Source organism: Pelophylax lessonae (genome assembly GCF_965119305.1).
Source record: "Pelophylax lessonae genome assembly, chromosome: 6".
In the NCBI taxonomy this organism is placed as follows: Eukaryota; Metazoa; Chordata; class Amphibia; order Anura; family Ranidae; genus Pelophylax; species Pelophylax lessonae.
This window is the reverse complement of record NC_138773.1, coordinates 200,958,079-200,973,626: the sequence shown is the minus strand read 5'-3', so window position 1 is coordinate 200,973,626 and position 15,548 is coordinate 200,958,079. Positions and strand designations below refer to the sequence as shown.

The 15,548-nt window shown below is 40.5% G+C and overlaps 1 protein-coding gene across 2 annotated transcripts in view; it reads left to right on the top strand.

The window, feature by feature from the left end:
• The window catches only part of KLF7 (KLF transcription factor 7), a 237,734-nt gene that overhangs the window by 144,967 nt on the left and 77,219 nt on the right, over window positions 1–15,548 (top strand). For both annotated transcript variants that reach the window (XM_082262027.1, XM_082262026.1), the window contains exon 2: window positions 4,625–5,237. In XM_082262027.1, coding sequence (XP_082118153.1) covers window positions 4,625–5,237 — 613 coding nt within the window. The remainder of the gene's footprint in view (window positions 1–4,624; window positions 5,238–15,548) is intronic.

Sequence of the window (15,548 nt, the reverse complement as noted above, 5' to 3'; positions counted from 1 at the left end):
GATGTTTCCTTTCAGTCAGAAAAAGAAAGCCTGTACAAACCAATTACAGGCTAACACTGACCACGACTCCCCACGAAGTATTGTAATGTAATTGCACATGGTGCAATTACCTGTGGTTAGAGATGTATGTGCACTTCTGAACACAGACAGTTTGTGTCCAGGGGTACACATTCATCCCCACCCACAGGTAATCATGAATGTTTTTTTTTTTTTTTAACAAATTAATAAGGGGATTCATTTTCTTTAAATATTTGCCTTCGATTCAGTTTGAAGGAAAGGCATGTCATATTAAACCATGCAATCATAGGTGTGCACAGCCTATTGCATTAGGGTGTGCACCTCAAAGCTCAAACACATACATGTGTATTTTTACTGATGGTGTCAGTAGAGCAGAGATTGGTGTGAGGGCAGTGGATAGTGTCAGTAGAGCAGTGGACGCTGTCAGTAGGGCAGAGAGTGGTGTGAGGGCAGTGGATAGAGTCAGTAGAGCAGTGGACGCTGTCAGTAGGGCAGAGAGTGGTGTGAGGGCAGTGGATGGTGTCAGTAGAGCAGTGGACGCTGTCAGTAGGGCAGAGAGTGGTGTGAGGGCAGTGGATGGTGTCAGTAGTTTTTATTTTTTTATTATATTTTACAATTTTATTATTTTTAGTATTTTTTATAAACATTGTAGGAGCCGTTAGGGGGCTTTGCTGAAATATCAGGGGTTCAAACAGGGTGAATCTGCACCACACAGGGTTATTAGGGTGTGCCCAGGCACACCTGGCACACCCTGTGCGCACGCCTATGCATGGAATAGGTTAGCTCCAGGTTTGACAAACAGTAGACGAAAGCACTGTACAGATAACTGTATCAGGCTTCCCAACACATTAGTCTAACATATTGTATGCATTGTGGCATATGGATGTGCATATCAATAGAATGGTCACTGGTTACGGTTTCTTTATTATGTGGGATTGGACACCATGGCACATGATCAGATAACATTTTGAAAGGCTTCTCAGTATAACTTTATCCATGTCAAAGCAGTTATAATATAAAAATACAAGTAGTTATAATATAAAATAAAAGTTCCACACTAAGTTTGTTGGAAATGACTCCTCTAGTTATGCTGTAACTTGGAGCTGCAGCTCTACTCTGATGTCTAATATTCTCTAAAATGGAAGAAGGTCCTTAAATGCTGACCACAATTTACTCTTTGGTTTTTAAAATAAACATACAAAATAAGACGGCTGCGAAAAGTAGGATGTTTATCACAGCTGCCAACATTTCCTAATAATTTCCAGAGAAGCTCTGTTTCTCAGTGGACATATCTGCACATCACAGCAGAACTTGATTCATGAATGTAGAAGCTGCACTGGCTTCTCCAGCAAGCCCGCTTTTGTTAGGGCCAGAAGGAAACCTCAGGTTCTCTTTACATACAGTATGATGGAGTTTCCTATCTATTTATATTTACTTTGTATGATCTAGCACAGGGGTCTCCTATCTTTTCGATATGAGGGCCACATTATCTATTTTATAAATATTTAAAAATCAGTTTTATAAATGAATGAATGAAATAGAAATGAGTTAATACATTTTAATTGAAACTCTTTTAACTTTTTTGTAATTAGCATTATATGATTCAGAACAACGGAGAAATAACTTGAATAAAACAAAGCAAAGAAATTCCACATAAAATCCCTATATCACGTACGTGGTAGCAGTGCCTGATATGATTATCTCTTACACCCCTGACTTCGGTCCCCTGATAGTGTAAACAGGAGGAGCACGAGTACAGAGTTTCACGAGTGCCTGTAGCAGCAGGGCAGGTGTCCAGGCTGGGCAGGTGAAGTCATCAGAAAGCTGCAGTAAGCAGGCAAGCTGGTGGGCAGCAGACTGAAGCAGGCTGGTACTGGTGACAGTGGGCAGCTGAGACAGTTTCTACTAGCAGACTGTAGGTCAGCCGGAACAGCAGGGTTGTAGGCGGGTACCGGTGACAGCAGGCAGAGTCAGGCAGACCGGGTCATGCACAGACAGAATGGACCGGGTACAGGGCATAGGCAGGAGCATGGTCAGGAAACAAGCCAGGTCTGGAGCGGACCGGTGAAGCAGGAGCCAATGGAGCAGACAGACAGGTTTAAGGGACAAGCCAAGGTCAGAGCATGCGGATTTCAAAGAGTAGTCAAGATAAGCCTGGTTAACGACTGGAATCAGGATACAGAATCACAGGATACACAAAAACAGCACTGATCCCAAGCACTGGCTCAGTTTAAATAGCTTGCTTTGGCTCCAACATCTGTCACACACATGCACGTAAGCGCCGGTGTGCATGAGCATGCGCGCTCGCACAGGTGTGCTCACAGGTATACAGATTAGCATTAGCAAGTGCCCAATTTTTGTGAGCATAAAAAGGGAACATGTATTAGCCTGTGCACAGAAGTTCATCCAGAGGAGCCATCTTGTCTATTGGCATGCCCTTCCTTACCCCCTTCTTACATCAGAGTGCCATATGGGGCCTTAATGTAAGGGAGGACTCTGAGGGGGGCTTTCACATAAACTGCGCTGTAAACTGGAGGGGAGGGAGGTTGCAGATGTTGTAAAGAAATGGAGACTATAGGCTGACCTGAAGACCTCTTTGAGACCTTGTGAGAGGCCACTGACCCTAGCTACAGGACAGCAGGCTGGATTTGGCTCACGGGTCTTATTTTGAAAACCCCCTAATCTAGTTGAATGCAATGATATCATAGCACTGTATGTAATGATAGTATTGTACCAACCTATCAGAATTCTAGTTTGATTCTTCCAGAGTGAAAGTGAAAGGCAAAATCTGATCAATATTGCTATTGGCAATGGCTTTGTTCAATTTTATTTTCCTTTAGTTTTATCACATCAGCCTCAAAATTCTCATTTGCATTTCCCAAAATATTTCTGCCATGGGGGCATATTTACAAAGCAGTGAATGTGATGTTCAGAAAACATTCACTGCAGGTGAAACAACCACTCTAATTTCAAACACATGCTCCAGCAGAGTAATTCATTGGCCCACATTGCAGTTTGCTACAACCCAGGTGCACTGGGATGGTGCGTTGGTTGCCATTCAGAATAAGTTGCACTGCATCACACCAATGTGCAATACTGTTGTAGTAATAAAAGCATGTTTAAACGTAAACTTAAAACCCGCGCTAGAAATTATATTATATAAAATAGTGCTACCTGAAGCTGCTGCCCACTTAGGTAAAAAACCAAGATAGAATGAAATGTTAAAAAACAGTGCTAACAGGAAAGTGAAAAATGAGTAAGTACAATCCTTCAATAATGAACAATATAAAGTGCACTTGGTGATAAAAGTATGGCAGTAAAAATTAATATACATAAAAAAAATATATAAAAGTGCAATAATCAAAATGCTTTGGTGCTAAAGTGAATTGGTGCAAAATAAAGTGCAGTCCAAAGTTATGAGTCCATTAAAATATTCAAATAAAGTGCTGGACAGAAAGTGCTTGATGTGCTCCACGCAGTGATAAAAGTGCTCCAAACGGCCCCTTTTGGGGATCCATTCACCAGATGCTAAAGAGTAAGAAGCAGTAACTCTCCAAAACAGCCCTGGGGATGGATGGATCTGTATCCCAGCAGACAAGCCTCCAAACTTTGCTAATGGTCCCTCTCGGTTAAGCACTAAAGAAATGGAAGGATATGCTGAAACTGCCCCACATCAGTCAATGTGAAGAGCTTCGACATACAGTAGTGCTTAACCGAGAGGGACCATTAGCAAAGTTTGGAGGCTTGTCTGCTGGGATACAGATCCATCCATCCCCAGGGCTGTTTTGGAGAGTTACTGCTTCTTACTCTTTAGCATCTGGTGAGTGGATCCCAAAAAGGGGCCATTTGGAGAACTTTTATCACTGCGTGGAGCACATCAAGCACTTTCTGTCCAGCACTTTATTTGAATATTTCAATGGACTCATAATTTTGGACTGCACTTTATTTTGCACCAATTCACTTTAGCACCAAAGCATTTTGATTATTGCACTTTTATATATATTTTTTATATATATTAATTTTTACTGCCATACTTTTATCACCAAGTGCACTTTATATTGTTCATTATTGAAGGATTGTATTTACTCATTTTTCACTTTCCTGTTAGCGCTGTTTTATAACATTTCAATAAAAGCATGTTACTGCAACATAATGGGCTGAACAGGCCGTAAACTGAGAAAGGCTTACACTGTCTCCCCTTGCTGAGGTTGCCATTCATACACCTAGCATAGGGACAGCCCGAATGTGCGGCTCCAGGGAGTCCTTCTTTCATTATCAGTGTTCATAGGAGCTGGGATGAGCTCCCTCCCATGTCGGGACTCCCGGCAGCGGATGTTTGGGATTTTTACCCCTTTTGAGCTTGAGCGGCACACAAAGCAGTCCAGGGTTGCAAGGCTTACACTGTCTCCATACTACCCAAAATATTTGTGTTTAAAGTGATTTTATTTTATTTTCTCAATGATACAGTTACTTCCATGTTTGGCGGTGTAATATAGGATGGCCCATAACACGTCTTTAATGGCTGGGTAATTTGGTGACACGGAATGTAATTATTTTCTGTCAGAATTGCTTTGTTAGTAAAGTCTTACTTTTGTTCTTTCCATAGACCTGCCTGGAACTGGAACGGTATTTACAGACCGAACCAAAGAAGATGTCAGAAGCTTTTGGGGAGGATTTAGACTGTTTCTTAAACAGCTCAATTCCTCAAGGTACAGATGGTTGCGCACGTAAACTAGATCCAATATTAATTCCTGTGGACATCAGCGCGTACGAGAAGCGCCCTAGTATGGATATTTTACTATCACAAGACAAACTTCTGTCAGAGACCTGTGTCAGCCTACAGCCTGCAAGCTCCTCTACAGAGTGTTACACATCGGTAAACCAGGCACAGCTTAATGCCGTTACATCCCTAACGCCACCATCTTCCCCAGAACTCAGCCGGCACCTTGTCAAAACCCCACAGTCCCTCACTGCTTTGGATGGAACTGTGACATTAAAACTGGTTGCAAAAAAGGCCTCGGTGAGCTCTGGAAAGGCGGCAGAATCCGCGTCAGCTGCCATTACATCAAAATGTGGGCTAAGTGACAATGAACAGTCTGGAAATGCAGGAGAAGCCTCACCTGAAAATAAGAAGAGAGTTCACCGGTGCCAGTTTAATGGCTGCAGGAAAGTCTACACGAAGAGTTCTCACTTAAAGGCCCACCAGAGGACGCATACAGGTATGCATGTGCCCTTGAAATGTATCTAAAGCTAATTATTGTTTCTCATTCTCGATAAACTGGGGAAGGGTTGAAACCTCTGCTAGGTTTTATTGTTGTCTGTGTCTCTTCTGCGGAGCTTCACCGTCTCTATTGGTCCTGATGACTAGCGATGAGCTTGGATTCGGTCCAAACCCTGAAGTTAGCTGTCTTTGCTTTACTAATGAACTTCAGTGGAAACATTTTCCATTCAGTAGCTGCACGTTTAGAAAAGGATGGGGATACTCGGGACATTATTTAGCTAATATGGCCAAATGGCCCAGCAATGACTGCTAACTTCCAGTTTTGGACTAATTTGTGTTCAGACCAAACCCAAGCCTGAACCCAAGCTTATCAGTACTGATGACCACTGTCACTAGGACTCAAAGTGAGAGAAAGTCCAACACCTGAATAATCTTCCCAAGGTAATTTTCCAAAGAAGACACTTGTTTCAGTCTGAATTCCAGGAATTCAGCAACTTTGCAAAAAGGACAGGCACACTATGAGTTAAGTCTGATTAGGTGCATGTCACCCCCCGGGGACATAACTAGATTACTTGTATGTAACAGGTTTATTGCACTCCCAGAGGATACACTCTGGGTATGAGAGGAGAGCACACAGAGCAGCTATTCCTGCCCCTCTCCTCTGCTGTCCATTCACAGAAGCCTTTGTATTTTGTGAAATGTGTTCACATAATACAAAGGCTTCTGTAAATGGGCAGAAGGAGGGGAGAGGAATGGCATAGCAATTCCAGCAACTCTGCTCTTGAAGAAACTGAGACCACAGTGTGCAGCATCAGAGCTCTAGAAGTTATCATGCTGGAGCACAATAAACCTGTCAGATGTGAATATCAGAGATATATCTACGAGGAGGCAGGCACCTTGTTAGACTGTAAACGATCACCTTGTAAAACAATCCATTCAGTTTAAAATAGTAATGAATGGCAAAACATTTTTGCATAGATATAAAAAACATTATAAATACCCTTTTTTTATAAGTGATCACATTCCTTCTGTTCTCAGCTGCATAAGAGCTAGGTGGAGGAGAAGCAGCAGAACACTGAGCTTCTCAGTGAATGACTGTGCAGCAGGGGCGTTTCAGGGCAAGTATTATAATTGAAAGAGAGCAGACTGAGTTCCCAGCATAGCTAGAGAACTGACCACGATGTGCTCTCTTGCTTAGTGTGGTCAGTTTTTAACAGGAAAGCAGAGGGACTGGCAGGAACTCCAGGTATTTCACATAAAGGAAGTAATACAAAGAGAACAGGATACTTTCTCATACAAGTACATGGTACAGCAGGCACATATAAGGAATATTATGTTTTGGGGTAACAAACGCTTTAACTCATGGTATGCCTGCAGTTTTTAGAAAGTAGCTGCATTTCTGGAATTCAGCTTTTAGTAACAACTATCTAAGAGAAGATTTTACTTCCTTTGGAAAGATCTCTTATATTCTGCTGTGTCTCAAGACACAGGTGGACACAGACTGCAAAACAATGCAGTTAAATGAAGTATAAGAACTCACCCAAGCCCTACCATAATTAAAGGACAATGGGCTGTGTGTCAGTGCTCTGGCTATCCCATCCAACATGAATTCATAAAAATCAAAAGCTGGCACACGATCGCTCCTTCAAATGAAGTTTTATTTTGCACTGAAGCAGTTACAACATCTCTGAAATGATAACCCGTTTCGGCCTAAGCCTTCCTCATAGCAAATTTGATTATTTTATATTTTTTGTAAGCTAAATAAAATTTCCTAAGAAGGAGCAATCATGTTCCAGCTTTTAATTTTTATGAATGCAGTTAAATGAGTTTTAAAGGAATCGCACATCATACATTTTCATTTTCGAATATCAGCATTTTAATAGCAATACAAACATTAGTTATTTATGACCATCCAATATAGCACACACAGGTGTCAAACTGGTGGCCCTCCAGCTGTGGCGGAAAGTCCCATGAGGCATTGCAAGGCATGATGGGACTTGTAGTTCTGCAACAGCTGGAGGGCTGCCAGTTTGACATCCCTCCAAGTCCCATGAGGCATTGCAAGGCATGATGGAACTTGTAGTTCTGCAACAGATGGAGGGCTGCCAGTTTGACAACCCTTCAAGTCCCATGAGGCATTGCAAGGCATGATGGGACTTGTAGTTCTGCAACAGCTGGTGGGGCTAGTTTGACACCCCTGCTTGAATATAGGCTTACTTGAAAAATCTCCTTTTATGTTGTGAGTGCTGCCTATCTGCTGGCCATCTCTTTCCACAACTTCCTGGATTCCTTGCATGCTTTGCATCTTCTCCTCTGCTGTTTACTTTTAGGGACTACATGTCCCATGGTACATTGCTTCCTGCAAGCAGTGATTCCTGTAATGACCCTGCCCCCTGAAATTCCTCCTTTCAGCTCCTCTGTAGTCAAGATGGCAGGCACTCTGAAATGTGTGACACAGCAGTGCGTATCAACAGGGAATAGTGAACAGGTGTCACAGAATACAAGGAAGTAAATGTGTGGGATCTTTACAAACTTCAGGATAATTCAGATGAATAGGAATAGGCTAACAATAATTGAAATAGAGTGTAAAAATGAATATATGAGTTTACATTTTTACTATAGATACGCTTTAACTTTTTGTACTTTACATAAAACTAAAAAAAAAAATGTGGTTTTAGATACACTTTAATGTTTTACTGTGGCCTTTACGTAATAGCACAGTTGTTTTATATTGGCTGGAAGAAAAGATGTTCACTCAGAAGGTATCTATCATGTTTTAGAATAATCTGGTCTGTACAGTGTTCCTATCATTTACATCTTACCACTATGATCCTGGACACACAGTACTAAAGCCTTAATTAATGGAAAATAGGAACACAAAACACAAGCCAGGAAGATGAACCTGAATGCATTATGCTATTTCGGAGCTTGGAGAAGGTTTTATTAGATTAATGGTACAGAGTTTTGCTTTGTCAGTGAAGTCACACATTTCTACAGGTTTAACCACAAAAGAGTTGTGAAAAACACGATATTCTACAGTGTCAGTTTTTATTTCCTTTTTACTGGCAGTGAGAAGTCTACAGTGATAGCAGGATAGATTTATAAGCTTTATTGTTTATACTGGAGCAACCTGAAAAATATACTATAAAATGGGTGTAAAAAGAAAAATATTTGCTGCAAAAGAAACTTTTATAGATAAACAATGTGCAATCCAAAAAGTACTGTTAAGTTATATAGTAAGTGCTGAGCATAAAAGCTGCCATACCTTAGTGTCAGCTTTTGTAAGATAGGGATTTCTTTTTAATATAGAAATAAAGAAACTCCAAGCATTTTAATACACAGATAAAATACACTTTCGAAAACGTTGTACCTCTCTATGGGAGCTCGCCCAGAAAATAACTCAAAGGTGGGCTCGGACCCCCTTGAAAATCTCAAAATTTAGTTCTCAAGTATCTTCCCTCTGCTGGAGAGGATGTGGATTGGAAGGCTCTTTAATTCATACCCCATGGGATTGACCATGGCTGTATGAGTTTTGGAAGGAGATCTGACATCGCTGAGTCTTCTACCCCTTCATCCTTCGATCCAGCCCTGCTTAACCTTACTATAGAAAACATACTTTCTCCTTTATGTAAAATTGTCACCCATCTACTGCTAGCAGCAAGGCTATCAATAACTCGGTTATAGAAGTCCTCTGCACCCCCATAACTTCTAAACACAATTCAACTGATTCAGACCCATTATACTTATGAACTATTAATGTCTACTGATAGGGAAGCTTACTTACACGTGCAGGAAGCCTGGAGTCCTAGTTCAATCTGGTATCAACATAACTTTCATAATTGTACCATTAAATAACTATATTATCATAGGTGCAATACCTTTGATTGACTTTATTGTATATCTTGCTTTGTTCTTTTTTCATGGCAAATGTACGAAAATTTTTGAGTATGATCCATGTAAAGGTTTATAATATACTGTCCATTCATTGCTTTTTCATGTTATCAGATATATGCAAAGGATGCCAGCATATTAGATCATTCTCTATTTGTCAGAATTGTTTACTCTGTATGTCTCCTTGAAAATCCCAATAAAAATCTATGGAAAGAAAGTAGGAGATGACGGGAAGGATTCCTACATCCGTGAGGGTGTGGATGGGGAATAAGGTTCGATTTTTTTTCATTCAACTTGTGGGCTGAAAGAAAAAATGGACCCATGTATGGCCAGCTTTAGTGCAATTAGGAATTAGTCTGTTGCCCCATGTACTCTCTGTTAAAATCAGCCATACGTAAGAGGCTGTATTCTTCTCCAACAACACCTGACCTTGTTTTGAAGAACATTTGATGGCAGATGTTCAGTGCTATTGAGCACTGTTATCTGCACTCATTTAAATGCAGATTGTCTCTAGTTATTTGTTACATTGTCCAGTGCTAATCAGAGGTCCAAAGTGGCACACCATTGTATCTAATTGTAAAGCACTTGGATGTAATTGTCATCCTACTAGGGCACATATGACAGCAGATTAGTATGTATCTAAACACAAGAACACAAATGTAATGTTTGGCGACTTACCATTTCTGAGAATCAGTGGCTGCATTCATTTTCCATTTTAAGGCTTTTTCCCCTTTATTTATGTAAAGAATAATTTGGAACTCCAGAGTAACTGGAAGATTTCCTTACTGCCATAGGGCAGGTTGGTTTTCCCGGTTACATACATATGTCTGTCTGTATTAGGGCTAATACAGTTTTATCTGGCCTCTGTTAGTTTGAAACAACACTAGTCTAAGGCTCCGTTCACATCTATGCAAGTGCGAAGGAGTGTGTGTGCAGTTTTGCGCAGTGCCACGGATTGGATTTAGAGCAGCTCGTTAAAGCGGAGTTCCAACCAAAAATGGAACTTCTGCTTATATGCTACCTCCCTCCCCTTCTGGTGCCACATTTGGCACCTTTCAGAGGGGAAGGGGAACGGGTACCTGTTTTTGACAGGTATCCTTCCCCACTTCTGGGAGACAGCGATATGTCCCTCGGGAAGTTTGCCCCCCCTCCTCCTTCCTCTGCCACCGGACCATTTAGAAAGCGTGCTTCGCGCATGCTCAGTAGGGAACTGGCTGTGAAGCTGAAAGGCTTCACTGCCGGTTTCCCTTACCTTGAATGGCGGAGGCTGCATCCGAGAGTCGATCCAAAAATCGGATTTGGGTGCCAACATCAAAGGAACCCTGGACTGGTAAATCCTAATATTAAAAGTCAGCAGCTACAGTATTTGTAGCTGCTGACTTTTCATTTTTTCGTGGGGGGGGGCGGAACTTCTCTTTTATTTGAACAGGCTTCCTAACAGGCGCAAAAACGTGTAAAAGAAGTCCATAAACCTTTTTTAAAACTGAGCTGCACCTAAACGCATCGTACCGTGTACATTATTACAAGAGAGGGGTTGTTCACTGTATGGTGGGCATACCATCATCCCTATATTGAAGTATCAAAAAGTATAAATATTTTCCCTGCTACTATAAAGGTAGCCATTATATTCTTATAGTAAAAGTTAGAAATTTTTTTGATACAAGTGAAATATAATAAAAAATATGTTTAGCGGTTTACAGATGAGGCAGCTAACAGATGAGACACAACGGCTGCAAGGGAGCTGTGGCCGGTATATGATGTTGCCTTACCACAAATAAACCAAGGACACCTGGAAAACAAACCTCCTGTACTTCCCTATGCAAAGACACAATCAGAACCTGACAGAGTCCTAAGTACTAAGCCAGTGTCTCCAATAGACATGCAGATATTGTTATACATCATATTACCAGTATATTTGCAAAGAGATCCTTGATGATTTGGGAGTAATTCCTTGATTTGGTGCTAGTGGCGGTTTTGGGGCGAGCATCTCTGGCTATGTCCGTGCCTTCTCTCCATACTTTGGTCCAAGTGGGAAAGGACTCCAAGTGGTCCAAGTGGCAAACTTTGGTCCAAGTGGGAACGTTTTGTTTTTTAATACAAGCAAACAGTGCAGCGCTAATCAAAGATAATAGAACCAATAATTAAGATATACATAATCAATATATGACAGTTTATGTAAATCATACAAAAAAGTTAATAAATGAATGGTAAAATCCAGGATAGAAAAGGTAGATGACACCAGCATTCCCAGAAGAACCATATACAAAAATGGAAGAGGTTGACCGGAAAGCAGGAAAATAGCTTCACACCCTATGTGGTATAAGGTAATCATCTTACCAGATCACAATGACCACTAAATCATAGGTGGTCCAAATAGGCAATCAACCAATCATCTATCCATAAGACATGGTTACATAAAGGATCAGCCATCAACCAGCTCATATGTCATAAAAGGCAAGAGATAAAAGCGCTCCCATAGTGCATTAAAAGATGGGAGCGCTTTTATCTCTAGCCTTTTATGACATATGAGCTGGTTGACAGTAGATCCTTTATGTACCCATGTCTTATGGATGGATGATTGGTTGGTTACCTGTTTGGACCACCTATGATTTAGTGGTTTTTGTGATCTGGTAAAGTAATTACCTTATAGCACATAGGGTGTGAAACTATTTTCATGTTTTCCAGTCACCCTCTTCCTTTTTTGTATATGGTTCTTCTGGGAATGCTGGTGTCATCTACCTTTTCTATCCTGGATTTTACTATTTATTTATTTACGTATTTATTATTATTGTATGATTTACATATACTGTCATATATTGATAATGTATATCTTATTTATTGGTTCTATTATCTTTGATTAGCGCTGCACTATTTGCTTGTATTTTGTTTTTGGAAGTCTGTATCTTTATTCCAAGTGCTAGCTGCTTACCTCATGGCGCAGTGTTTTACTCTGTTTTACTTTGTTTTTTAATAATTATGAGGTTATTTGATGTAACCACAAGACACTTTATATATACTATATACAAACAAACATTGTGGCTTGGTGTACTCCTGATGAAAGTAACATTGAAACGCATTGGGTACTTCTTCCACACGTGAGTGCCAAGATGTCTGTTTTTGTGAAATACGTTTTTTTACTGACAAGTGAAATATTGCCCATTGGCTGTCTTATCTGTAAACCGGTAAACATATTTATCATTATATTTTACTTGTATCAATAAAATGTATATATTTTACTAAAAGAATATAGTGGCCACCTTTACAGTCCCGGGAAAATATTACTTTTTGTACCGCGTCCATTAACCAAATCCATTTATCACTTCCTGTGTGGAATATCACCCCACTTGACACCTGGGGAGTAATCATTTTTTAACCCAACTACACACACACACACCTATAGATGGAAGTTATTTACAGTAAGAATTATATTATTAACAATTATGAATAATGATCATGAAAAAAAAAACAGCATCACTGTACTGCAGCAAAACAAAGGGTTAATAACACTGTGCTAAATAAAACACAAGGGCTTAATAGCGGCGCACACTTTGGGCCATGGCGAAACATGAGGATAAAAGCTTTGTGCTATAAAATGAAATTCAAGGCTTTAATGGTGGCAAACTACAGAAAAAGATGGGGATAATAGTGGCATGCTTTGATAGAGACAGGCCTACAGGGGCCTAATTTCTAGTACTATGGTTCTCTAAACAGCGGTGACTTTACAATACGTAGGCAAAAATAGCAATTCTGACAATATATGGGCCACAAATGAGCAATCATATGCAATACACAGGCAACAAATGGCCAAATGTTACAAAAGGAGTTCAAGAAATGGTCCTTTGTTACAACGTGTGGAACAAAAGGGCAATTGTGACAATAAACGGAAAACACGCAGGTCGTTGTGACAATATGCAGATAACAAAAGATACTGTAATATAGTAATACAAATGGTAGACACATGCATAGACATACAAAGAACACATACTGAGGTGCTGATGAAAAATGGAACTGGATCACCAAGTGAAAATTAGGGAAAAAAGCCTAAAAAGGAAAGTAATTCAATAATAGAATACATCGTTCACTGTGATTGGCTCAGCGTGGTATACTGTATGTAGCCGAAGCTACGGTACATACAGTATACCGGTACAGGATTCCCGCACAGCCAGCGTCTTGAGATTACATCTACCGGTAATACTTATACTTAGGGTACTTTGGAGATATTATGAGAGATTACATGTATTACAGTACCTGGGGTACCTTGGAGATCTATGAGAAATCTGATGTTTTTCAATGGTGTTGCCTTGCTTCGGTAGTCTTATACGGCGAGTATAGCCCAAAACCTATGTTTACACTTGAAAATTAGGGAGGTCGTCTTATACACCCAGTCATCTTATACGCCGGAAAATACGGTACATATACAAACAAATATATAATAATAAATATAGAGTGAATAAGGGCAAAAAATCCTTTTGAATGAAGTGAAAAACCTTCAAATGTGTATTCCAGAAGTGAATAACTGAAAATTTGCTGTGACACCATCCACCACCAATATAACTAAGGAGGCTTACCAGAGTGAGTGGACTCAGTATGGCGTATGCCTAGTGAGCCAACTCATGCGTTGGTGTATATACACCCAATAGGCCAGGGAGGAAAACGAGTGGCCCTTCACGCCAGTCGCCTTTGTATTTTCTTTGGGAAAATCGCATAAACCATCAGTAATCCAAATAAATGCAGAGAATGTAGACCTGAAGATGAATACTCTCCCATGACGGATGAATCACCAAAGAAACAAGGAAACAAAAGGCTCAACATAGTGTAAAACCATAAGCAAAAGGTATTTATTAAAATTTCAGAACACTTACAGTGAGGTAGATAAAAAAGTGCTTAAATCTGGATCTATAAATAGCATCTACAAGTAGTAGCATTGACAGAAGTATTGTATTTTTTTTTTGTATTTTTGACTTAGTGGTTTAATGTAAACCGCCCATACATGGATCAAAATTTGGCCAGTTCAGCAGAGACTGTCCAAATTTTAAACCGTGTATGGTCACTATGGTTGTGCAGAAGTTGATCTACTGGTCAGATTTTCTCTGCTTGATCAGAACTGCAGGCTATAGTCTGAAGCGCTGATCAGTGTATTCTGGTAATCGGGAGGTATATACAATACAAAAGCTTAGAATTGAGGATTATCTCATCCACCCCAAGCTAGTTAAATGAAAAAAAAAAAAAATGGACTCTGCTATGTGCTGCTTTACTTGAATTCCAGGTCTGTTAATACTGCTGCCTCTTCTCGTGAGCTGAAACTGTAGTGTTTCCTGTTGGGCAATGGATCAGTCCATCCAATGGAGCTTCCACTCAGCCTATAGCATCATACTCAAAAATACTTGAGGCTGTAACTGGGGCCAAAGGTGCTCCAGCAAAGTACTGAGCAAAGGCTGGGAATACTTAGTGTATGAAATTCTTTTTATTTTTAATAAATTTGCCAAGATTTTAAACAAACTTCTTTCACGTTGTCATTATGGGGAATTGTTTGTAGAATTTTGAGGAAAATAATGAATTGAATCCATTTTGGAATAAGGCTGTAACATACAGTAACAAAATGTGGAAAAAGTGAAGCGCTGTGAATACTTTCCAGATGCACTGTATATTTATAAATATATCTATATATATATATATAGATATATATATATATATACATACAGGGCTTTTTTTCAGCTGGAACTTGGTGGAACTCAGTTCCACCACCTTTGGCTCAGGCCCTCTGCTCCCTGCTCATCACTATCACTTGTAAACACAGAGGTCTGACTTCCTGTGTTTTCCAAGTGCAGTATGGGGACAAAGGAGATGCCGGTGCCTGGGGTGCAGTGCGAATGCTGACACCCCCATTGGATGATCTCCCTGCAAGCGAGAGAGGCAAAGCCATCTACAGTGTGAGGGGAGGTACTAGAGAAGAAGAGGGGTAAACGTGAGATGTGGATGGTGGATGCCGAGCTAAGCAGCTGTGGAAGAAAGCTGAACTCTGCACTCTGTGTGTAGCACACCCCTGAACCCTGCACTGTATACGTAGCACACTGCCGAACTCTGCACGTAGCACACCCCTGAACTCTGCACTCTGTGTGTATCCCTATCAAACTCTGCACTCTGTGTGCAACCCTACCGAACATCGGCACTCTGTGTGTATCCCTATCGAACTCTGCACTCTGTGCGTAACCCTATCGAACTCTGCACTCGGTGTGTAACCCTATCAAACTCTGCACTCTGTGTGTAACCCTACCGAACTCTGCACTCTGTGTGTAACCCTACCAAACTCTGCACTCTGTGTGTAACCCTATCAAATCCTGCAGTCTGTGTGTAACCCTATCAAATCCTGCAGTCTGTGTGTAACCCTATCAAACTCTGCACTCTGTGTGTAACCCTA